Genomic DNA, 27408 nt, shown 5'->3' with positions numbered 1-27408 from the left:
AATATCCAATAAATGTTGTTCCACTTCATGATTGTGTCCCACTTGTTGTTGATTCTTCACAAAAAAATACATTTTTATATCTTTATGTTTGAAGCCTGAAATGTGGCAAAAGGTCGCAAAGTTCAAGGGGGCCGAATACTTTCGCAAGGCACTGTATCTCATCATTCCAGTTACATCATAGGGGTTCTTCATATGGGCACAGAAGACATCAAACATATTTTTACTTTATTTTTAAAGCTGCCCAGAGAGGACATTGTTTTAATAGGCAGAGGCAACTCATTCCATTCTGAGGCTCCAGTATACAAGAAAGTACCTTTCCCAGCATTACTCCTGAACCTGTATAAGCACACATCAGCAACACCTGATCTGGTGCTGTGATTGTGTGCATCCCTAACATGAGGAAAGTAATCCCTTAGATATCTGGGTGCAGGACCATAAATACTCCTGTAATCCAAACCTAGTCTAATCTGGTACATCATAGCCTCAACAGGAAGCCAGTTAAGTTCCTGAAAGCAGCTCCTGCCTATGTGAGTATGTGGACTCACCTTCAATACTATCCTGATCAACTTATTCTGGGCTATCTGGAGCTTCCCCTTCATAAGTTTAGATAAGCCCCCAAAACAGGAAGTACTAGCATAGTCAAAATGGAAAAGCACTTTCATGGAGTCCTTATCAAGCAGCTTGGACTTTCTAGCCAAAAACTTCAAAGATTCATATACTCGCTCACGCCACCACTCCCAAACTAACACCTCTGCCCCTCTCTCTCCTTCCACCCATAGATCGACCTACACCACGTTCACCTTTCTGTCATGGCTACGTAGGCTACTTGCAGAAGACCTAGAAAACAGGACTCTTCCTTAGTGGGTGGGTCGCTCAGGTGGGTGTCTAGGATATAGGGTTGGCACCGTTCCATCATGATAGGAAAAAAACAGTTGGTTATCAATGTATAGCTTGTCGACTACAAGAGCCACACGTCTCCCTTTTAGTCTATTGTTTTTTTTAAGTAGATACAGTACTTTGCATCTTTCTACGATTTCCTTTGAAAATGGATCGTGACTGTTTTAAAGCCAGGCTTTGAACCATTATTTAATCTTTAAAGGATGCAAATTTGGCAACAATTGGGACCTCTTATATAGCTGTCCTCTCTGTCCAATACAATGTAAGCGTTCAAGTTTAATTTGGTCGACGGTGTCGCCTGGGATCTGCAGCACTTTAACCATGATTTCTTTCACCACACTCTCTGGATCTTCACCTTCATCCTCTTTAATTCCGGTAAGCACCAGATTTTTGCGCATTGATCTAGTCTGTATATCAGTAGGCATTCTCTTAACAACTTGTTCCCCCTTTTAAGTTCATTAAGCTTCGATGACATTGACTGTACCCTTCAGGTTTTTAGTTTCTTTTTCCAGTGTCGCAGCTTTCTCATCACTAATTTCAAGGTTCGCCTTCGTCTCTTGTGTATCTTTACGGACTAACTCAAGGTCGCCTAATTGATCATTTATAGATTTTAGCAGTTTGGTTTCCACGCATTGGTAGTGTTTGTCTATAAAATTATCTAGCCTTACAAGTTGTTGTGAGTTATTATCCAGTTTGGATGTTGTTGCCCACGAGTGAGCAGATGAGCTTAAAAGTACTATTATTTGGTCTGTTTTAGGGACATATATTTCTAAACTTTTTCAATAGGCATTTATGAGGCATTCACGAGGCATTTTGCACCGCCATCTTCAGTCCACCATATCAGCCTTTGAAAACTCTCTTGGTAAATACTATAGTGTGGTCTGCAGCTTACCAGTCTGTTGAAACAGATTGGTTTAAGGTGTGATGCTACGATGGCAGTCTAAAGCACCTTTAGATAGAATGTCAGGTTTATTAGAACCAAACATAGCTTCTATACTGTAGTAGTCAGTGGCAACAGTCAATATGAATGTCATGCTGGTCGGACGGCGCTGCAGTGGATCGCAGCCGTTTTACAGGCTCCTGACCATTTCTGCTCTTTTGCTTTTTGTTTTACACCGGTCTTAACTTTTTTTGTACATAATGTCTTCGCCATCATTTCCTATGACCGAAAACAGCTTCTGGACATCAGAGCAGCTATCGCTAACCTCGATTTGGATCACAATTTCTACTTCAATGAGTCGACAGTTCTGGATGTTCTGCTTACTCCGGACCAGGCCCTAATCACTGGGAATCGAAGAGGAAGTGACGGCGCAAGAGAGGCAAATGTGCTGGCATCCTGCAGTGGAGACTATGTTGGCAAGCAAATATGCCGCCTCTGCACTCTGTTCTATTGGAGTACGTACAGTCACTCGATTGTACAATCGCTCAAGACTATCCTATCAATGGGACCAGACTAACTGTAATATTCTATTTTTCTCGGCAACGTGGCTGAACGTGGATATGGATCAGACACACTGTATGTGTCTCAGATGTATGTGCCTCAATTTGCCATCTTTATATAATTTCTCCTTCTCCTAACTTCCCTGACAGAATTGATGAAAGCCAAATGGAGAACATTCTACCTTTCCTCAAGATGCATGTAGTCATCCATCTTGTTCTGTCTGATCACAGAGCATGGGGAGATAGGACACAGGAAATCAAAGACGAAGTTTGATTTATTTATCATTTATCAAGTTCATTGTATATTGTTTTATTTACAAACCTTACTACAGTGTGTCACGCCAAATTTAGCGACAGCTGCACAGCATTCATTAGTTATGTGCCGATTTCAAGTAGAGTTGTCTTTAAAGTTGGATGCAGAGGTCAGGTTTTATAACTTTGCTTTCTTCAGTCCTGCATATGTTTTTTTGACTTATTGATATAGTGTATCCAGTGTTAATGTAAAAATAAAACCATACACGATAACACAGAATCACATCAGCAACCTTAATAAAGAATTCAGTTTGAATTCCCTCTCCAGCCCAGGACTAAACCTCTGGGCTGTAATATATTTGGTTAGGGGCACCACAGTTATTCTATCTCCTCTCTCTCTCTCACTGCAGCAGCAGTTTCTATCATATCCCCCTACCCAAGAGAGAGAGAGAGAGAGAGAGAAAGAGAGAGAGAGAGAGAGACCCCATTTACTTTTGGGAATAGAAACTAAAAAAGATTGAATCCTGTAATCTATAATTCATTGAGGTCAGGGACCTCTAGAGACTGCATCGCCCCCTCTATCTGGAAGGTTGATTTGCTTTGTTTTCATCTTACTCTTCACCTTCTGTTGTGGTTGTGTTGTGGTTGGGCTGTGGTTCTGCTAACACATGACACCCTAGAAGCTATCATTTTTTGTTTGAGTCTACTTGATTCTAATTTCTATACATATGCATCAATGCAGTATCAGCAATGCCCATCAGGTACTAGACCAGCCAGCCAATCCAACTGCTTTTCAAACTGACTTATGATCAGATGATATAATTACATCTTGTCAGTTTGAAATAGGTCAGGCTTTCAAGCATTCTCTCTCTGTCTCTATATAACTCGTTGTTCTCACGTTTATTTTGAGTTTGAGTCTCCCTTATCCATTAAGAGAGTGCTGTAGTAGCTTGTCTTGAAGTATCAACATGCATGGGACAATAGGGTAGAGAGGTGTGGAGGATGGGACAATAGGGTAGAGAGGTGTGGAGGATGGGACAATAGGGTAGAGAGGTGTGGAGGATGGGACAATAGGTTAGAGAGGTGTGGAGGATGGGACAACAGGGTAGAGAGCTGTGGAGGATGGGGCAATAGGGTAGAGAGGTGTGGAGGATGGGACAATAGGGTAGAGGGGTGTAGGAAGGATAGGCGAGAGAGGTAGAGGGTGTTGGAAGGATGGAAGAGAGGGGTAGAGGTGTGTAGGGAGGATGGAAGAGTGTGATTGAGGGGCGTAGGGAGGCTGGAAGAGAGGGGGGTTGGGAGAGTGAAGGTGAGGGGTACAGGGAGGTTGGAAGAGTGGAGGTGGGGGGTGTAGGGAGGTTGGGAGTGTGAAGCAGAGATATGTAGGTAGCATGGGAGAGTGTGGGAGAGAGATATGGTTTGGGCAGCAGCAGGGTCTGGGGTGTGGAGGATGAAGATATATATGGTGGAGCAGCAGCACTATCTGGGCCGGCCCATCCCTGGCTAATAGAGGGAATGTGGTCTTTCGTTAAGCCTGGGAGTCTCCTGCTCTACAGTAAACCTCTCTGGGGGTTTTCTGTGTGGCTCCAGGCGCCAGTCAGCGAAACGAACTCCGCAGCCTCCCTCTCTCTCTCCACACATTTTGTCTTCAGTGATGCTCCAGGAGCATGTTTGCCGTGCTGCAGACTCGTAGTTAGTTGTCTGAAGTGTGGGAAGTTATATCCCAGAAGCCATGTGAATTGAAACAGACTTTCGGAGGAGTTTGGCTATGGACTTTCTTTCTTTTCTTACCGCACTGCAGTGGAGACCTCCTTTCATGCAATCATATAATATTGTCTCGTTACTCTTTTTTGAAGAGGCAGGTTGTCAGTTCAGTGGTTTTACTGAATGCAGTCCTTCTGCATCATTAAATTAAATCAAAAGAGGGCCTCCCAGGTGGCGCAGTGGTTAAGGGCGCTGTACTGCAGCGGGTTAGGGAGGGTTTGGCCAGTAGGGATATCCTTGTCTCATCGCACACCAGTGACTCCTGTGGCGGGCCGGGCGCAGTGCACGGTTGCCAGGTGCACGGTGTTTCCTCCGACACATTGGTGCAGCTGGCTTCCGGGTCTGATGAGCGCTGTGTTACGAAGCAGTGCGGTTTGGTTGGGTTGTGTATCAGAGGACGCATGACTTTCAACCTTCGTCTTTCATGAGCCCATATGGGAGTTGTAGCGATGAGACAAGATAGTAGCTATTGGATACCATGAAATTGGGGAGAAAAATTGTTTAAAAAAAATATATATATATTAAAAGAGCTAGAGCAATGAGAAGCATTTAGACAATTTACAGTATGACTCCTCAGGAACCCTTCCTCTGTAGCAAGGAGCACAGGGATACAGCCGTGCTGAATCATGTCTTAATAAAAGTTCGATAGAAAAAAGCCCTTGTTGAAAAGTATTTATTGTCCAGCCTTCTCCACCGTCCAAACAAAAGCTTTATCATCATTTCAGAATCGCAGGCCTTCTCCAAATCACCCTTCCTGATTAAAATTGCCTGGAAAATGGCAGTGAGCAGCGATTATAATTATGCGCTAGACGGGGCTCATTTGGTGGTATTTGGGGGCATTGTTTGTTGTTACCTTCCTGCTGACATGATGGTGTGGAGAGAGATACACCTAGGGCTGTGGCGGTCTCGAAATTTCGTCAGCCAGTGATTGTCAAACAAATAACTGTCATTCTCACGGTAATTGGCTGTTAATTAACATAAACTAATTTAGCCTACAAGCCTCTTTAAAAAGTCTAATAAATCCATGTAATATAGCCTACATGTCACGGGATTCTTCCTGGGATGGAGAGGCGGACCAAAACACAGCGTGGTTATTTTGATACATCTTTAATCAAGATGAAAATAGAACAATATACAAAAACAAGAAACGTGCAAAACCGAAAACAGCCCTATCTGGTGTAACAAACACAAAGACAGGAACAATCACCCACAAAACCCAACACAAAACAGGCTACCTAAATGTGGCTCCCAATCAGAGACAATGACTAACACCTGCCTCTGATTGAGAACCATATCAGGCCCAAACACAGAAACAGACAAACAAGACATCCAACATAGAATGCCCACTCAGATCACACCCTGACCAAACAAAACATAGAACATACAAAGCAAACTATGGTCAGGGTGTGACACTACACCTTCACAATAAATCCATAATTTATTTTAGACAGGTCTAAAGAAGCATGATTTGAAGAAAATGTAGTCTATTTCAGAAGAAAATAATAGCATAATCTGAGTTGTCCTTATGTTAGATCCTGATGTGGATATGCCAAATGGCTGTGGGCGACACTAGTTAATTTAGCAGACAAGATTGGTTTATAATTCCGTGGCATCGCTTGAAAGGTATGAGCTTTGCTTTGTTTTTTGCATAGGCTGTACACACTTCATCAGTCTCTCATTCACAGTTTGACAAGCACTTGATAACGCCTTGAAGTTCAAGGCGGCATCCCCGTTGTGGCCGTAATGCACCCTAAAAAATCCATGCCTTTTGCGGGCCGGAGTGCTGCTTTGTGCCCTTCTCCCTGAGTGTGCTGCGCAATCCGAAGTGTGTCTCACTCACACATGGCTCTAAGTCATGTGATTTGGTCTTTCTCACAGGCTACAAGTTAAGACATACAGATCAGGCGTCCTTATCCAATTTCGAGGTGCATATTGAAGATATTGGATGAACTGTCCACATTTACTTTTCATCGGCCAACAAGATGAGTAGGCCTAAAGAACACTAAAAGCACTAGCCTATGCCAATCTACTATCCCCCATAGTACAAAAGTCAACCTACTCTATTCTGTGTGAAAAATAAATATTCCAGTCTGGGACAGATGTGGGATGCGATAGATCCCAAATGAATACAACTTTGTTTATGCAATGTGGCTGACGCAACAGATCAGAACCTTTAGCTTAAAATGTTGATAAATTATTAGGCCATTTCTTCACATTATAAGCGCAGCAATGCGCACATGGTAGTAGGCTATAAGCTCGAATGTTCCATTCGCTTTAATTATAAAGGTGCATTTTTATGGTGAAAATTATCATTCACAAATTATCAACTCACACACTGTTTATATATGCCAGTTAGGCTCTACACCCTTATAAAGTAGATTAATTGTCACAGGATTCTTCTGTTGAAGGAAAGGCGGACCAAAACGCTGAACACTGAATACAAAAACAATAAACAAATAACGACCGTGAAGCTAAATGAGAACTGTGATGACACAAGCAATCAACATAGACAATCACCCACAAACAAACAGTGCAACCCAGGCTACCTAAGTATGATTCTCAATCAGAGACAACTAATGACACCCGCCTCTGATTGAGAACCATACTAGGCCGAAACATACAAATCCCCAAATCATAGAAAAACAAACATAGACTGCCCACCCAACTCACGCCCTGACCATACTAAATAAATACAAAACAAAGGAAATAAAGGTCAGAACGTGACAGTACCCCCCCCCCCCCCCCCCAAAGGTGCGGACTCCGGCCGCAAAACCTTAACCTATAGTTGAGGTTCTGGTTGGGCGTCTGTCCGCGGTGGCGGCTCTGGCGCGGGACGTGGACCCCACTTCACCATAGTCTTGGTCCGCCTCATTGTCCGCCTCCGTGGCTTCCTAACCACGGCGACCCTTTTAAATGACCCCACTGGACAGAGGGGCAGCTCGGAACAGAGGGGCGGAAGCTCTGGACAGAAGGGCGGAGGCTCTGGACAGAGGGGCGGAAGCTCTGGACAGAGGGGCAGGGGCTCTGGACAGAGGGGCACTGGCGCCTCTGGGCTGAGGGGCTCTGGCGCCTCTGGGCTGACTGGCGGCTCTGGCGGCTCCTGGCTGACTGGCGGCACTGGCGGCTCCTGGCTGACTGGCGGCACTGGCGGCTCCTGGCTGACTGGCGGCACTGGCGGCTCCTGGCTGACTCCGACTGCGCTGGAGAGGAGGAAGGCTCTAGCAGCGCTGGACCGGCGGGACGCACTATAGGCTTGATGCGTGCTGCTGGCACTGGTGGTACTGGGCCGAGGACACGCACAGGAAGCCTGGTGCGGGGAGCTGCCACCGGAGGGCTGGTGCGTGGAGGTGGTACTGGATAGACCGGACCGTGCAGGCGCACTGGAGCTCTTGAGCACCGAGCCTGCCCAACTTTACCTGGTTGAATGCTCCCGGTCGCCCTGCCAGTGCGGCGAGGTGGAATAGCCTGCACTGGGCTATACAGGCGAACCGGGGACACCATGCGTAAGGCTGGTGCCATGTAAGCCGGCCCAAGGAGACGCACTGGAGACCAGATGCGTAGAGCCGGCTTCATGCTACTTGGCTCGATGCCCATTCTAGCCTGGCCGATACGCGGAGCTGGTATGTACCGCACCGGGCTATGCACCCGCACTGGGGACACCTTGCGCTCCACAGCATAACGCGTAACAACCCTTGCCGTCCAAAACGTCTTCCCATGTCCATTCCTCCTTTCGCTGCAAAACAAAGGAAATAAAGGTCAGAACGTGACATTAATGTGCTTAATTTTAGGAAGTTATTTGGCTGTGATGCAAAACGTATTAAAACATATAGGCCTATGGGCTAGGCTACATGAGGTGTGATACAAACCTTATTAAAACATAGAGGCCTATGGGCTAGGCGTAAAAAAAAGGCGTTGTTTCTTATGCTGGGCATCATTCACAAGTGATAATATATAAAAATCTAATCAAAGTTTATTTGTCACGTGCACCGAATACAACAGGTGTAGTAGACCTTACAGTGAAATGCTTACTTACAGGCTCTAACCAATAGTGCAAAAAATTTAATAGGTGAACAATAGGTAGGTACAGAAATTAAACAACTGTAAAAAGACAGGCTATATACAGTAGCAAGGCTACATACAGACACCGGTTAGTCAGGCTGATTGAGGTAGTATGTACATGTATATATGGTTAAAGTGACTATGCATATATGATGAACAGAGAGTAGCAGTAGTGTAAAAGAGGGGTTGGCGGGTGGTGGGTGGGACACAATGCAGATAGCCCGGTTAGCCAATGTGCGGGAGCACTGGTTGGTCGGCCCAATTGAGGAAGTATGTACATGAATGTATAGTTAAAGGGACTATGCCTATATGATAAACAGAGAGTAGCAGCAGCGTAAAAAGAGGGGTTGGGGGGGGCACATAATGCAAATAGTCCGGGTAGCCATTTGATTACCTGTTCAGGAGTCTAATAAGTCTAATAAGTGATAGGCTAATATTGTCACCCATCAGACTATTCTTGATTTAATCTTGTCTTTACATTTACTAAATAATATATGTGTGAAATTTGTATGGATTTAGAATGGACCATTATCATGCACCTGTATTGAACCAGCGGTAGCGGGAAAAAATATGCACTTAAATATCGAAAGGAGGACACTTTTCCTTATGGTTTATTATGCCAGCCAGGTAGGCTATACTCCTGTTGTAAATATAAGCAATGTTCTTACTATTAGGAAGTGGAGAAATAAATTTAGTAGGCCTAGCCTATAGAAAGCTTATGGGATCCTCCTCTTTTTATTAGCGGCCATCACTCTGTTTCCCCCCCACAATTGCACAGCCTATGGAAATGTTGCGCAACATGAGCTCATGGTCTGTCATGAAGTGTTTGATTAGATTTTTGAATACATTTGCATTGATGTCAGAGTGATTAGAGGGACACTAGAGTGCTTAGTACCAGGCAGTAGACAAGTTTGGTAAGCTACTAATGACCAGCAGCAGCATCAGAGCTTGGAGAAGCTTAATAACCGTGACTAAACGGTCATTTGTAATTTCTCTGCCTTCATGACTCGTGACCGCCGGTTTGGCGGTAATACGGTCAGCCCTAGGTACACCCTGCTGGAGATCACTCTGCACCTGCTAAACTATGGCTAGCACTATCTGAGATCCTTGGAATGTCTCTACCCTAAACCCTAACTCTAACATTAACCCCTACCCTAACCATAACTCTTACCTAACCCTAACATTAACCCTTATCTTAACCATTTTAAATGTAAACTTTAATGGGGTGACGTCAGTGGTGGGACATCCCAAAGATCCCGTTTATACATGTCTGCTAAGCTATCAGTGTCAACTTCACACAGAGATAACTGCACAACTCCCATTTTCTGTCTCCCTTCTATTTTTACTACTACTTTTACTACAACTGCTTTGACTGTTTTTACTGTGGCTTGACTGACAGGTGGATATTGATGTATTTAAGTCATGCTTGAGCAGTTCTGTACTGGTTGTGTGTATTCATCAGAATCCAGTTACCTCTGTCATGCTTCCACCTGTCACCAGAGAGTGGCAGAGACCGTCCTAGAGACATTAACGACACTCAGGCCTGTCCAATTTAGTCTTTATGATTTCCCTGTTAAAAGAGGTGTGTTTTCTGTTGTCCTTTGCAGAAGCTTGAATTGCTTACTGTGTGCGCTTGTATCCTGAGTGAGTTTTAGATACTTTTTTCAGGTGTACTGTGTAGCTACCGTTTCTAAGTAAAGTATTATGTTCATCCTTAACCACTGATTCCTCGTCTGGTCTCTTCTCTGCACCTGGGTCCAACCTTACAATGTCACAGAAAGCTTCTTCCCAAACATGGACCCAGCAGAGATCACCCAGATCAAGAATGTTGTAACCCACCAAGGAGCACTGCTGGGGCGGCAGCCAGAACAACTCTCCCAGATATCTGAGACCCTCCGGGCACTTACCGACTCAAATCAAACTTTATTTGTCACATGCGCCGAATACAACAAGTGTAGACCTTGAAATGCTTGCTTTCAAGCCATTAACCAACAGTGCAGTTCAGGAAGAGTTAAGAATATTTACCAAATAAACTAAAGTTAAAAAGTAACACAATAACAATAACGAGGCTATATACAGGGGATACCGGTACCGAGTCAATGTGCGGGGGTACAGGTTATTCAAGGTCATTTGTACATGTAGGTAGGGTTGAACCACAGTCCAACCTCAACCCAGGAGGAGCCAATGTCCAAGTCTCATCGCCCAGTGCTACAGGTGTCCCCGTAGTTCCTCCAGGGAACCTGCACCGTAAACCCAAGATCCCAACCCCCGATGATCGCGCTACATCATCTCTCTATTCTCGGGCAAGGCCCTGGCGTGGGCAACGGCAGTGTGGGAACAGCAGCCACTATCCTGCAGCTCCATATTAGCCTTCATTGTCGAGCTGTCATGAGTCCTTGACCAACGAGTCAGCGGACGAGAAGCGGCCAGCCAACTGTTCAACATCCAGCAAGGGGCCAGACCTGTGGCTGACTTCGCCATTGAATTCCACAGCCTCGCCGTCAAGAATGGGTGGAATACGGAGGCCCTGGTCACCGCTTTCCACCATGGCTTGTCTAACTCCATCAATGATGAACTGGCCCCTTGGGAACTGGGAGAGGACCTTGAGTCCCTGATAACGCTGGTAATCAAGATTGACAACCGCCTCTGAGAACACGTGAGACAGCACCTTTTTGACACCACCCCAGTATCCTAGTTTCCTGAGCACCCCAAGCCCCCTGAACACAGCATTGAGGAGCCCATGCAGCTGGGAGGTACCCACCTGAGCCGACAGGTGCATGACAGGCGCATGCACGAAGGCTGCTGCCTCTACTGAACCACTCAGACTCTTAGTTTTCTTTTTATCACTGCTCCTGAGAACCCCCTTATCCTAGGGTACCCCTGGCTAGTGCTACATAACCCACTATTCTCCTGTTCCACGGGACACCTCCCAGGCTGGGGTAAGGACTGCCAGACTAAATGTCTAAGACCCCCACCAAGAGCCTCACCGTGTCCTCCTGCATCCATTGAAGACCAAGACTTCTCAGCTCTCCCTGCCGAATACTTCCGACCTCCGGGAGGCCTTCAGTAAGAGGCAAGCTACCCCCATCGTCCATATGACTGTGCCATAGAACTCCTATCCGGCTCCACCGCTCCCCGGAGCCGTTTGTACTCCTTCTCAGCCTCTGAAGCAGCAGTCATGGACAATTACATCCGGGAGTCACTGGAGGCAGGTTTCATTCGCCCCTCTACATCCCCAGCTGATGCAGGCTTCTTCTTCATGGGTGAGAAGGATGGAGGCCTACGTCCTTGCATCGATTACAGAGGGCTGAACCGGATTATGATCAAGAATCATTATCCCCCACCCTTGATGTCCGTCGCCTTGGAGTTGACCCAAGGGCCCAATTCTTCACCAAACTGGCCCTCCGCAATGCTTACAATCTGGTGAGAATCAGGGAGGGAGATGAGTGGAAAACTGCCTTTAACACCCCTAGTGGTCACTATGAGTATTTAGTCATGCCCTTCGGATTATTGAACTCACCGGCAGTCTTTCACACTCTTAGGGATATGTTGAATCGTTTTGTCTTTCTTTACCCCGACGACATCCTGATTTTCTCCAAAACCCTTCCAGAATCAAATACTGCACGTCCGCCAAGTCCTAAAATGCCTCCTGCAGAGCCAACTATATGTCAAGATAGAGAAGTGTGAGTTGCAAGTTTTCCAAGTTTCGTCCCTGGGTCACATTATCTCTTCCTCAGGTATCCAAGTAGGCCCCGTAAAGGTTGAGGCAGTCACTGACTGGCCCCGTCCCACCTCACTCAAGCAGGTCCAGCAGTTCCTCGGTTTTGCCAATTTTTACAGGCATTTTATACGCAACTTTGGTGAGGTGGCAGCGCCTCTCAGGGTGCAACCCTGCAAGTCCCAGACCCATTTTTGCTGGACTCCCGAGGCTGACAGGGCATTCATGGAGCTCAAGGGACGTTTCACCTCGTTGACCCATCCTCGTTCATCCTGATCCTACTCATCCCTTTGTGGTAGAGGTGAACGCCTCGGACACTGGAGCAGGGGCGTGCTTTCACAGCGGAACGAGGAGAACAAGAAACTGCACCCATGCGCCTTTCTCTCCAAATGGTTCTCGCCAGCGGAACACAACTATGATGTAGGCAACCGGGAGTGGCAGTTAAGTGGGCTCTTGAGGGGTGGGACATCTCATCCTTTTGTGATCTTGACAGACCATAAGAACTTGGTCTCCATTCAAGAAGCCAAGAGGTTGAACACTCGATAAGCTAGGTGAGCTCTATTTTTTAACAGGTTCGATTTCACACTAACCTATCACCCGGGATCCAAGAATCAGAAAGCAGATGCCCTGTCCCGCCAACATGATGTCTCTAACGAGGAGAGGGATACCGAGACCATCATCCCCGGCTCCCGCATTCTGGCCCCTCTGATATGGAGTATTGAGTCCACGGTCTAACAAGCTCAGACCTGAGAACCTGACCCCGGCAGTGGACCTACTAACAGACTTTACGTTCTACGATCAGCCCGTTCCCGAGTACTACAATGGGGACACCCCTCTAAATTAACTGGGCATCCTGGGGTCTATCGGATACTGGGGTGGAAATTCTGGTGGCCCAACATGATTGGGGATGTGGGATCCTTTGTTGCGGCCTGTTCCCTCTGTGCCCAAAGCAAGTCCTCAAGACAGCGACCGGCTGGCTCCAACCTCTGGCCATCCCCAGCCGGGCCTGGTCCCACCTGTCCGTAGACTTTATCACAGGGTTACCACCATTCCAAGGGCTTACCACTATCCTGGTGGTCGTTGATTGGTTCTCCAAGGCAGCCCATTTCATTAACTTACCCAAGTTGCCCTCAGCGAAGGAGACTGCTAATCTCATGATTACCCATGTCTTTGAACTACACAGACTTCCCCAGGACATTGTCTTGGATCTTGGGCCCCATTTCTACACACGGTATTGGAAAGCCTTCAGTTCCCTGTTGGGGGCCTCGGTGAGTCTCTCCTCAGGATTCTACCCACAGCAGAATGGGCAAACATAGCGGGCCAACCAGGAGCTGAAGATGTTCCTCCGCTCTTTTGTCTCCACCCAAGCCAGCAACTGGAGCAAGTTCCTCGTCTGGGCAGAGTATGCTCACAGCACACTGCCGAACTCGTCCACTGGACTATCGCAGTTTGAGTGTCAGTTTGGGTTCTTTATCCTTAACCACTGATTCCTCGTCTGGTCTCTTCTCTGCACCTGGGTCCAAGCTTACCACGTCACAACCTCTCCAGTCTCATGGTATGGATGTGGAGACATTGTCAAGAGAGCCTCTGGTGTACCTAAATGTTTTTTCTAGGCCTGGGTTGTACATCATTGAAATATCTCTCTGGTGAATTGCTGGTCTTCCTTCTTTAATCCACACCTTTACAGTATGTAATTTTTCCATATTGACAGTCAATGGTTGAACCTTTTCTTATTGAAGACTTCATTTGGAAATGTACACTTTGCATTCAATCTATATGACTCTCTCCTAGAGAGACAATCTTGGAATACCAATATCTACATTGCTTAAAATTTGTATATAATTTCTGGCAGATTAATCAGCTAATAGACTTTCAGTTTATTTGTAGAACCATCAAAAATAATTTAATCCGCTAACCATAGAACATGAAGGTGGACCTTAGCAGGTTGTTATCTTCGCTGAAGGGGTGACATTATAAGAAATGTCCTTTCTGGTAGAACTGCTGCAGAGCAGTATCATCCCCTTCTACTGTAGAATAGAACGGGATGATACAAGCTTCCGTAAGGTTTCTCTCAGCATTCTGAACTATCTGAGGCTCAAGAAACTCACACAGCCATGGAATGTGCACAGAGGACAAAGAAAAGTGGAGACTTCATTTCACAGTGTATGGATTCCCCTGATTTACCTTACACAGGCACACACACACACAATGGAAGAGATACAGCTCAATCATTGGCTCCTTTGAGGGGAGGCTCCTTGTCTCCTCCATTAATTTTCTCCAGCAGTAGATCTAATCCCAGTCTTGTAAAGTCTCTGCAACATTGCAGCCGCTGAATGGCTGTATCCATGACTGAAAAACTGCCTCATGTTCTGACTGCTTTCAAACCTCACTAATGCGATTGAGATTCAATCTTTTCTTTCATTTTCTCTGACGCTCTGTCTAACTGGGTCTGGAGCAGGACCAAAGGACTTCTACTGATGCAGGCAGCACAGCGCCTTTACCTGGCTGTCACTGTTCAGACTCCATCATGCAGGGGATGAGTTTAAAAAGAAAATCCCAAACCTTTCTTCAGCCACTCTAATGTGCTAGTGACAGTGTAACACCGTGAACTGTCTCTTATAATACAGTTGAGGTAATACAAGTCAAACTTGCGTGACAAGTCAAACTTCATGTTTGTCTAACTTCCTATATCCCATACCTCTGTCAATTCCAGGGTATGATAATGATGTATTACAATGATTAAGTACATACACAACAGACGTCAGGTTGTCATGAAATATTATTTGATATTTGTGAACTATGTGAACTGTGTTTTTTATGGAATTGACAGTGTAACATTATCCTTATAGACAGGAAATGGGCATTATAGTAGGCTCAAGTGGAATTATTGATTTTGCTTCGAATTTTCAGTCTTTCGCAGGGCCTATTCTACAGTTAAGCATTCCTCGGTGTCACTGTCTCTGTTGTCCAGCTGGAATGCAATCCTGCCCACAAAGGTGTGATCTGTTTGAAAACAAATATGCCAAGATAACTCATGTTTTTATCTATTTTAAAATATAAACATTCAAAGCTACACACTCTAAAGTGGCTGTTGGCTGACTTGAACCAATTATTAGTATCCTAGCAACAGCAGTCAATATGTTTCTTAGCAACACCATTTGGATATGCATAAATTATATTTAATTCAAAACAGGTTGATCTAAACAAGCATTTTTTTTATTTGAACTTTTATTTAACCTTTTTAACTAGGCAAGTCAGTTAAGAACAAATTCTTACCCACTAGGAACAGTGGGTTATCTGCCTTGTGATTGGTTGAGATGCGTTCTAAGCCATACTAAAAAACCTGTTTAGCATGGGTAAGCCTATGTCACAAAAATGGGCATCTTGTTTTCCGTTCCATCTGAGAAATCCCTGCACATCCACTGTCCCATCAGCCCAGCCAGCCAATCCATTAACTTAATCTCCACTGCAAAAAAGCATCAAGACATTATTTATCCTTGCTTCTAGCCTAACGTATGGTATGCAACAACAGGGTTTGTACAAATGTTGCTGTCTGTCCCTCGACGTTTGCAACATTGTTTCAATATTGAAATTTGATCTCCACTGTCCTATTGAGAATTAACGTGTCAGGACGAGGCAGACGTATTTTCTCAGCCAGTCGAAGTCATGAATCAGCATCATTTTTATGGATGTATACAAAGAAAGAAATGTAAATAAAAAAGCAGGTCAAACCAAATGAAATGCAACTAGTTTGCTGTCTTACCAGCTACAGTTTTTTTTCTATATTTTTTTAAACCTTTAATAGGCAAGTCAGTTAAGAACAAATTCTTATTTACAATGACGGCCTCAGAACAGTGGTTCAGTGTACAGGGGCAGAATGATAGATTTTTACCTTGTCAGCTCAGGGATTCAATTAAGCAACCTTTCGGTTACTGGCCCAATGCTCTAACCACTAGGCTACCTGCCGCCCCAAGGTGAATGAAGTGATTGTTAGCCTTAGTAGGCTAGCTTGGATGCAAAGGATAAGAGCGTTGCCAGCATGGCAACATGACCGATAGAATGATTGGCCAGCCGCTTGGCTAGCAACAATAGATGTGTCGGGACTAGGCCTATATTTTTGTTAAGGGATGAAATAGTAGCCTATGAATACATTTATCAAAATAAAGTTTTTTATGTAATTGGTAACCCCTTGTAGAAAAGCAATTATACACAAAAGGGCGTGCAAAACAACTTTTTTAGCACAGCTGTGCTGATCTACGGTAGTCCGCTCCGCTTCGTACCTATGACCGCAGCACATCCGTGCTAAAAAAGTTGTTTAGCACGCCCTCTTGTGTATAATTGCTTTATAATAACGTATTTGAGGAAGCAAAGGCTCACACATTATCAATAAGGAATCATCAGGCACCGTCATCTTAGAAGTCATAAAAATATGAGGTTACTGTATGTCTAGATTTTTCATAATCTTATAGGAGCCTACTCTGAGAGGGATAGAAGTGGCAGATAACACTCAACTCAATTCAGGTATCTCTCTGTCTCACACTGCATTCAACCCTCATTATGTCTCGTTTTCTGACTGCTGAAAGCCTTTATCACACAATGCCTCTGTCTGAGACCCTTCCTGTGTGTGTCTGTCCCTGGAGGTAGACCCTGTTAAGGAAGAGATCATAGTCCTCTTTATCATCAGGCCCTTCAGCTCACACACACAGAGCAGCAATTAGACCTCTATCACTCGTCTTCTGTAATCAGCCCACAGCAGCCAGGCTTGATGTTATCTATTAATGCTTTGTCTCTCCCTGTGTAATGACCAGTGGAGGCTGCTGAGGGGAGGACGGCTCATAATAATTTCTGGAACAGAGCAAATGGAATGGCGTTAAACACAAGGAAACCATGTGTCTGAAGTTTTTGATACCATTCCAGGTATTCCGCTCCAGCCATTACCACGAGCCCATCCTCCCGAATGAAGGTGCCACCAACCTCCTGTGGTAATGACCTACAGTGATATGATCTGTGGCTGAAAGGGCTTTGCATTAGGTGCTACCTGCTGCTCAGGACACTAATATTTGATATTTAACAAGCCTATTAGTTAACGAAACACCTTTTCTGGTTTTCCCACCTCTGAATTGTCACTCATATTACAGGTACATCTGAGACAAGATATACCTTATCCAGTCGCCATTTGATATGGATGGCTCTGAATTGAATTACAGATTTTGGGAAATGAGCTCTATTCACATGCATTTCGAGGTTGTGGCTATTTCTCTGGGCCAGCCATTTGATAATCAGTTTTCCAAATTCATGTACTTTTCCTCAACCCCTCTACTAGAGCTGGGAATCCTCTAACTTGTCAATGATGCAGGGCTTTGAACCCACATCCTTTTAACGGGCTGCACTCTGCGCACACACCCTATCCTGGCGACCTCAGCGTAATAGAATGTGGACCTGTGAGCCAACTCTGTAGTATTCACCCTGCCTGTGTTACTATCACACTACTAATAGACCTCTCTGTCTGTCTCCCCTGGAGGACCGTTCAGCGGGCGGACCATTAGTGCAGTACACAAGGCCAACCGCAGGATTCATGTATCATATGTTGCTCTACTTGTGTGTCATATGCACACAAAACATGACTGACGTAATATCAAATGATCTGAAGCTAATTTGTATACTAAGATCAATCAAATAGTCTCTGTTTGTGCAAACAATCTTAAAGGGCAATTACACCACTTTTCAACCTCATTTTCATTATCTCCAGCACTATGACCAGTGTCTACATAGCTGTGCATGCAATATATTTTCAATCCATTGCATAAACCATTACCTCTTGCTGATACTGTCCCGAAATTACACCCTGTACTTGTAAACAACATTGTATCACTGTTTTGATTTTTTTTCATGAAAATACTGCCATGCTTGATTGCTGTATGGTCTACTATATTAATTCTCTAAGTATTACTTTGGTGCAGACTGCAGTATAGTCCTTTATAGAATCCATAATCTCCTCTCTGCAGAGGCAGGGTCAGAGGCAGAGGAAGGGTCAGAGCCAGAGCCAGTGTCAGAGCCAGTGTTAGAGCCAGTGTCAGAGACAGGGTCAGAGGCAGAGACTGGGTCAGAGCCAGTGTCAGAGACAGGGTCAGAGCCAGTGTCAGAGCCCGTGTCAGAGACAGGGTCAGAGGCAGAGACTGGGTCAGAGCCAGTGTCAGAGACAGGGTCAGAGCCAGAGCCAGTGTCAGAGCCAGTATCAGAGACAGGGTCAGAGCCAGTGTCAGAGACAGGGTCAGAGCCAGTGTCAGAGCCAGTGTCAGACAGGGTCAGAGCCAGTGTCAGAGACAGGGTCAGAGCCAGAGCCAGTGTCAGAGCCAGTGTCAGACAGGGTCAGAGCCAGTGTCAGAGACAGGGTCAGAGACAGGGTCAGAGCCAGTGTCAGAGACAGGATCAGAGCCAGAGCCAGTGTCAGAGACAGGGTCAGAGCCAGTGTCAGAGACAGGGTCAGAGCCAGTGTCAGAGACAGGGTCAGAGCCAGTGTCAGAGCCAGTGTCAGAGACAGGGTCAGAGACAGGGTCAGAGCCAGTGTCAGAGACAGGGTCAGAGCCAGTGTCAGAGACAGGGTCAGAGCCAGTGTCAGAGACAGAGCCAGAGCCAGTGTCAGAGCCAGTGTCAGAGCCAGTGTCAGAGCTAGTGTCAGAGCCAGTGTCAGAGCCAGTGTCAGAGACAGGGTCAGAGCCAGAGCCAGTGTCAGAGCCAGTGTCAGAGACAGGGTCAGAGCCAGAGCCAGTGTCAGAGACAGGGTCAGAGCCAGAACCAGTGTCAGAGCCGGTATCAGAGACAGGGTCAGAGGCAGGGTCAGAGGCTGGGTCAGAGGCAGAGGAAGGGTCAGAGACAGGGTCAGAGCCAGAGCCAAAGCCAGTGTCAGAGCCATTGTCAGAGCCAGTGTCAGAGACAGGGTCAGAGGCAGAGACTGGGTCAGAGACTGGACAGAGGCAGAGACAGGGGCAGAGATGGAGGATGGTGAAGGAATGACCACACTCTTAAACCTCTTCCTTCCTGCTGTCACACTATAACCTGAACTCTACAACCTCGAGAAACAAAATCTGATGCTGATGAAACATGGCCACGGCACCAACCCCAGATTCCATTCTGTCTGCATCTTTACTCTACCAGCTCAGCAATGTCCATAGTGTGCAATTTGAGAACAAAGTTATAACTCTTCTAAAGTATCAGACAGCCTCTTCGTAGATTCTCTAGTCACACAGTAGGCTATATTTCATATTATCAAGCAATGATGAGACTTGGATTAATGTTCATTCTTTGGTATGCAATCACCAGAAATGCCAATACAAAGTCATAGAAAAGTCTCAGCACATTATCTAATTTGTTCTTATCAGACCAGTATGCAAATTGTTTCTGAATCTACAGCTGACATTGGCTGAGATAATGGAATTCGATATTCACTTTCTATTTTCTTGGCCTGTTTACGTTTTTCTGTGATAATTAATTATAAGGCTGATGTAACAAAGTGTTCTAATTATCTTAGAAATCTCATTGTGTGTCTGCTTACAAGAGCTGACAATTAAGTTTATCCAAAAGAACATAAAGCTTGTTTGACAGCACAAACCATTTCCCCACAATGGCAAAGCAGGAAGAATATTGTCTATTTCAACCAGTGAAATTAAACTGACGGCCAAGGCTGCATCCTAGCTGACTACTGCCTATATTTAATTTTTTCACTTAAGCTTAGAGAAAGTGCCTGTCTTCAACCTTGGGGGGGAAATGCTGTTCTAAAAGCACTCTGCAGGAAGGAAGCTTTCAGAGGCAGTGAAAGACATGCAGAGAGGGACTTATTTGATGTGTTCAGATGGGCAGAAAGGTGCTAAGGCTTCTCTCATCCTCTATCTCCTCCCCCCTACGCCTCTATCTATCTCTCCTCTCGCCAGGTGTATGAACGAGGGACCAATGTGGAGCAATTTGTTACCCGCTTCCTGTTGAAGGAATCAGCCAATCAGATCCATTCTCTGCTGAACTCGGTGGAGAGTGCTGTGGACGCTATTGACGAGCAGCACTGTAGTCAGTCAGGGTGAGTTGTGGAGTGAGGAGGACACCACTGCTGTGTCACGTCATTATGTGTGTGAAATTTAGCCTGGAAGTACCCCAAATGAAAATCACTCAGGTTCCTAGCAATGTGCCTTCTCTGGCTACTGTGATCCACCCTCATCCTCTCTCTCGTTCATCTCTCATCCCTCTCTGGGGCAGCCGGTAGCCTAGTGGTTAGAGCATTGGGCCAGTAATCTAAAGGTTGCAGGATTGAATCCCCAATCTGACAAGGTAAACATTTGTCGTTCTGCCTCTGAGCAAGGCAGTTAACCCACTGTTCCCCAGGTGCTGAAAGACATGGATGTTGATTATGGCAGCCCCCCGCACCTTTCTGATTCAGAGGGTTAAATGTGGAAGATGCATTCAGTTGTACAACTGACTAGGTATCTCCCTTTGTTTGTCTGCCTTTCACTCCCTCTGTATAGGTACCCTACTAAGGTCAGTCAACAGGTTCCAGAGAAATGTTATGAGAACCCAGTGCCTGACTACCCTCCTAACAACAGAGTCAGTGCTGCCAAGGATGCTGCCCCAAGGAACATCAACACTGCTACAGGTGAGGCCTCTATGCCTGTGTCACACAAAACATACTGTACACTGGCATAGGCCTACAGTATGTAGTCTCTCACTGAAGAAGTTTTGTATGGATTGGAGTCAATTATCCAGCCCCTTCTACAATCTGCTGATTCATTTAAGTGATGTACTTTACCTTCTGTCTCCATCTCTCTCCCATAAGAACACAAAACACCCTCGCTCTCCCCTTAAAACACATCACGTTTAAGCAGAATGTAGACATGTGTCACCTGAACCAAATGCAATGTAAAAAAAAGAACATTCTGAATGAAGTCTGATATACATTTGTCATTTGCATTTGTGATTAGCTTGGAGACAAGCCTGGTAGAATTAATCAAGCAGAATGGAAATCAAAAGCACTGTTCTCTTCAGGCAGAGTGTTTTATTTCCCATTTTCTACATTCTCAATCAATCATCTATAGGAACATGGAGATGTGACTAGCGGCTCCAGCTCTCCCACAGAGAGGATGAGGGAGGGAGGGAGGGAGGGAAGGAAGGAGGGAGGGAGGGAGGGAGGGAGGGAGGGAGGGAGGGAGGGAGGGAGGGAGGGAGGGAGGGAGGGAGGGAGGGAGGGAGGGAGGGAGGGAGGGAGGGAGGGAGGGAGGGAGGGAGGGGCGGCTGTAACAATGACACAGATATGCAGATCAAAAAGTCAAATACATTATACTCTGCATGCAGCCATCACTTCAGTTAGAGTTGGTTCTGCAGTGAGCTGCTGTAAAGCAGCACATGTAGGCCTATGGGTTTGAGTAGCAATATCAGTCTACCAAAACCAGTGTGCATATGCCTGACACCCTTATTTGTAGATTCCTTCATTCATTCAGAACCACAATGACATTTCAGCTGTTTCATGCTTCTGTCTCAAAGATAATTCTGGAATATATCAATTTAAAACAGCTTGCATAACGTACAGTATTCAGAGCAATTACAGAATAATCCACGAGTGCACAATCAGTATGCATCATGCATGCAGTAGATAAGCATTATGTATTGTGGTGTACAATGGTTTGGGAGTAGACCAAGTGCTGAAAACTAACTTTTCAATGGGGATAAATAATCCCTTTTCCACTGAATCCATTCCTCATTTCAATTAGAGAGTGGTTCCACTGAAAAGCAGAGTTAGAGCTTCTGGCTATGGCCTCACAAATGACTTCCAGTCCAAACTGCTCTCATTTATTAACAGGCTTTATAGAATTACATTCGAATGACATGGAAACCATAGAAACTGTCTATAGAAAAGGGCAATTTTGAGTCCATTACTTAAAGCCTGACACCAGTTAAACATTCCCCACAGACACTCATAAACCTGACAGTTTGGGCAATAAAAGCCAGTATTACAGCTGCCAGCGGCTGGAAATAGGGCCTTGATTGGGGCCAGCTTGGTCTGGCCTGTCATTTATTTTATCAGGAAGAAAATATTGATCAATACTTCCCTGTGCCCCCTCCCCCTCTCTCTGTCTCTCACTCTTAGACTCACTCGTTCTTTTCTGACTTTCCCTCACACTTTTATCAAATATATTCATAAATATGAATATATATTTTTCCTACAGTTGTTCCTGCTATATTGCAATATCCCTCTTTTTTTATAATGGCAGACTAAACATTCTTGTTGCAGAATCTGTCTGTGCTCTCTCTTCATTGATCAGGGAATACCTTGCCAGTGAATGTTCTAAATTTAAACATTCATGCTGATCAGATTTGTGGAACTGCCTCCTTGCAGGACTATGTGACACTATGGGAGAAATGTTGTTTTTAAATGAGCCATTGTTCATTGTTCAATGTTACCTGAGGCAAGCCACACTCCTCTATGTATTTTGACAAGGGTGTACTTGTGCTTGTGTGTGTGAGTGTGCAGGCACCAGTGTGTGGAATAAAAATGTTCCTGCGAACATCTGCGACTGCCATATGTTGGACAGTATGCTAAGGCAGCTGCACATGGAGATGGCTGTCTGTTGTTAGCATGGCCAGTCAGGAATAATGACTGCTCTCCTGTGTATGACAGAGAGCATGCTCAAACAGCATGGACAACCATTTAGCCCCAACTGACCAAATGTGCCTGCTATATGCATGCTTCAAACGTTTCTATGGTTATGACTGGTAGGTTCCAAAATTTCGCAGCCCCTCTAAGCTCTGTGCTTCTGTTCTCATCAACACAGGGGGAAGTGTCATCCTCTAATTGGCTTGGCACCTTGAGGGGTGATGATTTTAAAGAGCAGAAAGCCCTTTTCCACCATTAATTGGTTATGTTGCATCACATAGAGGGGAGAAGAATGGAAGGATTAATATTATTGGCCTTCCTATTCATTTCTGCCTCACTGAGGCCTCTTAACACAGGGCCTCTCAGTGTGTTTCATTCTATTGTCATTGTCGTCCTGGCTGGACCTTTACTGCACACACTATTATCCAGGGTGACTCACAAAGGAAAAGCTAATCGCAAGAGCCAAGTACGTTAGGATAGAATGTGTTATTGCTTTCTACACAGAGCTGAAAAGCAATAAAGGCCTCCTCTCTGCTGAGGCACAAGCTATATATTTCAATGTCAAACCTTGAATAGTCATGATTTTTCCTGATTAACACATTTTATTCCCTATTTATCAGACCTGGTTGGAACTCCTTAATTGCCTCATATATTCTCTGGAGGAAAAGATCTGTACCATAAAATGTGTTGAATGCTAAGAATGTGTTGGCTTCAGGTGTTGAATGCTGGGAGTGTGTTGACTCTGTTCTATCAGGGATGGTGGAGGTAAGGAAAGAGACGCTGGAGGCACAGATCAACCGACTAGCTGAGCTAATTGGACGCCTTGAGAACAAGGTAAGAACACCCATCCTGCTCAAAAAAAGTATTGTAATAAAATACAAAAATGACACAAAACAAAAATACAAATGCAACATATAAAGTGTTGGTCCCATGTTTCATGAGCTGAAATAAAAGATCCCAGAAATGTTCCATTCGCATAAAAAGCTTTATTTCTATCAAATTGTGTGCACAATTTTGTTTACATCCCTGTTAGTGAGCATTTCTCCTTTGCCAAGATAATCCATCCACCTGACAGGTGTGGATTATCAAGAAACTGATTAAACAGCATGGTCATTACATAGGTGCACCTTGTACTGGGAACAATAACAGGCCACTCTAAAATGTGCAGTTTTGTCACACAACACAATGACAACAATATTGCAAGTTTTGCAGGAGCGTACAATTGGAATGTCCACCAGAGCTGTTGCCAGATAATTTAATATTCATTTCTCTACCATACATCGTTTGAGAAAATTTGACAGTACGTCCAACAGGCCTCACAGCCATAGACCATGTGTAACCACGTCAGCCCAGGACCTCCACAACCCTGCTTCTTCACCTGGGGATTGTCTGAGACCAGCCACACAGACAGCTGATGAAACTGTGGGTATGCACAACCAAATAATTTCTGCACAAACTGTCAGAAACCATCTCAGGGAAGCTCATCTGTGTGCTCGTCATCCGCACAAGGGTCTTGACCTGACTGCAGTTTGGCATCGTAACCGACAGTGGGCAAATGCTCACCTTCATTGGCCACTGTCACGATGTTTCAACTGTATCGGGCAGATGGCAGACAGCGTGTATGCACAGAGATACTGTGACAAGATCCTGAGGCCCATTGTCGCGCCATTCACCTGCCGCCATCACCTCATGTTTCAGCATGGTAATGCACGGCTCCATGTCGCAAGGACCTGTACACAATTCCTGGAAGCTGAAAATGTCCCAGATCTTCTATGGGCTGCACACTCAACAGACATGTCACCCATTGAGCATGTTTGGGATGCTCTGCATCGACATGTACAACAGCGTGTTCCAGTTCTCACCAATATCCAGCAATTTTGCATAGCCAGCGAAAAAGAGATGGACAACATTCCACAGGCCACAATCAAGAGCCTGATCAACTCTATGTGAAGAAGATGTGTCTCGCTGCATGAGGCAAATGGTGGTCACCATTAAATGACTGGTGGTGGTCACCATTTAAATTGACTGATTTCCTTATATGAACTGTAACTCAGTATGTTGTGTTATCTTAGAAAATGCAGTTTGTATTTTCAACTTCGGCATGATCAGCTCAGAAATTGATGACTATAAACTTGAAATCACTGATTATCATGACAATTTAGCCCACCCCAGTCATAGACAGTTCTCTCTACTACAAGCGGTACCGGAGTGCCAAGTCTAGGACAAAAAGGCTTTTCAACAGTTTTTGCCCCCAAGCCATAAGACTCCTGAACAGGTAATCAAATGGTTACTCGGGCTATCTGCATTGTGTGCCCCCCCAACCCCTCTTTTACGCTGCTGCTACTCTCTGTTTATCATATATGCATAGTCACTTTAACTATACATTCATGTACATACTACCTCAATCAGCCTGACTAACCGGTGTCTGTATGTAGCCTCGCTACTTTTATTAAAGCCTCGCTACTGTATATAGCCTGTCTTTTTACTGTTGTTTTATTTCTTTACTTACCTATTGTTCACCTAACACCTTTTTTGCCCTGTTGGTTAGAGCCTGTAAGTAAGCATTTCACTGTAAGGTTGTATTCGGCGCACGTGACAAATAAACTTTGATTTGATTTGACTGATTGAAACTCCTGGACCTGTCCTGTTTATAGGATGTGGTGTGTTTGTCAACATGTTAATTGACAATTCACATTGAAGCACATTTTTATTTGATAGGATGCCATTTAGGCTATTTAATCAGAAACACTCATGATGTAAAAAAGTGTCTCATGACGTTATCATAAATGTGGTCGTCCTGTAGGCTACAGAAAAGGCCACAGAGGCTATATAGTATTTCTACTGTATAGGTTTCTACATGATTTATGTTAGATGACTTTGACTGGGCGTTGGTGGAGCACCGCAGCTCTGCGTCTCTCCAACAGTACCATGGAGATGTGCGCTGGGCATGGACAAGCCTTTGGCAAAGCAGACACTGCTTATCATGGGGCAGCATCACCACTCACCTTATTAGCCCATATGCCACTGGGTGAATAATGTTTTCATTGTTTTGGGCAGAATTATGTGAGGTGATATGTGTTGTTGGAGGTGCGTCTTGGTCAATTTAGCTTGTTAAATGCTGCCCTAAGAGGCTGCCTAATCATGCCTAATGGGCGGGCCGTCCTTGATAGAACCAATCTCTAGCACATCCCATGGTGGCTCGTTAGCGCATCTCCAACAACACATTCAATCTGTGCTGCACCTCCCAGGCAGGGCTCAACATTAAAACATCTCTAGCACTGGTTCTCCCTACTGCTGGCTTAACCCAGCCGCACCAATGTTTCAGTGTCCACTGTACAGCTGGCGACCGTGTCAGCGTGCATGTGCCTGGCCCGCCACAAGGAGTCGCTATAGCGTGATGGGACAAGGACATCCCGGCCGGCCAAACCCTCCCCTAACCCGGATGACGCTGGGACAATTGTGCCCTGCCTCATGGGTCTCCCAGTTGCACCCAGCTGTGACACACCCGGGATTGAACCCAGGTCTGTAGTGACGCCTTAGAACGCTGCGCCACTCGGGAGGCCCAGTGCTCCCTACTTTAAAAAGCTAGCACAACATCACATTATGGAGTGCCAGAAAAAATGTTACATTTTGGTCCTTACTGAACAATTCAGTTTTTTGATTCTCCCTGTTGTTTTTGCACTCACCCAGGTCCCAGTTTTTCGGCCCGCACGTCAAATCAAATCAAATCAAATTTTATTGGTCACATACACATATTTAGCAGATCAGGGTTGGAGAGTAACAGATTATGTAAGGGATTACAAAAAACTGTAATCCATTACATTACCAGCAAAACCAATTATTGTAATCAGATTACAGATACTTTTGAAAAACTAGATGATTACTTCGACTATGACTTTTAAATTCAGAAAGGATGTTTGTGAAAAAAAATCTTTGACACTTCTCTGTTTTCTCAATGACATTCAAATCAGCATTGAAAAAGGCATAAATGTAAGTTTGTTCCACCTGAGCAAGTCTGACCAGAAGTCAGAGACCACTATGATGACACACCAAATGTGTTTGATGGATCGCGGATAAATAGCACAAATAGGCTTTTGTAGGCTACAGTCCAAGCTATGTCTTCCAATGGTGCAACTGCTGTCGGCATCCAAAGATTATCCAATTTGAATAAACGCATGGAGGTAAGGATGACAGCAGTGGTGTATTCTATGGCGATATGGATATCACTTATTATGGATATCTCCATAGCTCATTAATGTGAATCACACTGCTGCTCTCTCATTTAGCTGTTTACGCCTTTACGTATTGTGGTTGTTGTTCACAAATCTAAATGTGTATTCGAACACAATAATGGTTGAATTCAAGAAGTTTAAGCTGCCTGTCAATCATTGTTTTTGAAACCAGTGGACAGCCAGTGAAAATGCGCTCTTGCAACAGCTGCATAGTGTGGATCCCAGCCTATGGAAAAGGCTTTTATTGCTCAATCTAATTCATGTTGAATTATTTTTATTTTTTTAAGTGTGCGAGTTTGAGCATGAGCATGGCCTATGGACAATTGCTCAAACTCGCAGTTTTGACAGACTTAAAGGGGCAATCTGTAGTTGCTACATCAATTTTTGGACTTCTAAATTATATATATATATTC

The 27408-nt window shown here is 44.9% G+C and overlaps 1 protein-coding gene across 2 annotated transcripts in view; it reads left to right on the top strand.

The window, feature by feature from the left end:
- The window catches only part of LOC109866828 (N-terminal EF-hand calcium-binding protein 2-like), a 140004-nt gene that overhangs the window by 87294 nt on the left and 25302 nt on the right, over positions 1 to 27408 (top strand). For both annotated transcript variants that reach the window (XM_020455684.2, XM_031802070.1), the window contains exons 6-8: positions 20059 to 20198; positions 20641 to 20768; positions 23518 to 23597. In XM_020455684.2, coding sequence (XP_020311273.1) covers positions 20059 to 20198; positions 20641 to 20768; positions 23518 to 23597 — 348 coding nt within the window. The remainder of the gene's footprint in view (positions 1 to 20058; positions 20199 to 20640; positions 20769 to 23517; positions 23598 to 27408) is intronic.

This window comes from Oncorhynchus kisutch, linkage group LG22 (genome assembly GCF_002021735.2).
Source record: "Oncorhynchus kisutch isolate 150728-3 linkage group LG22, Okis_V2, whole genome shotgun sequence".
Lineage (NCBI taxonomy): Eukaryota > Metazoa > Chordata > Actinopteri > Salmoniformes > Salmonidae > Oncorhynchus > Oncorhynchus kisutch.
The sequence above is the reverse complement of the archived record's forward strand: the minus strand, read 5'-3'. Positions and strand labels throughout refer to the sequence as shown.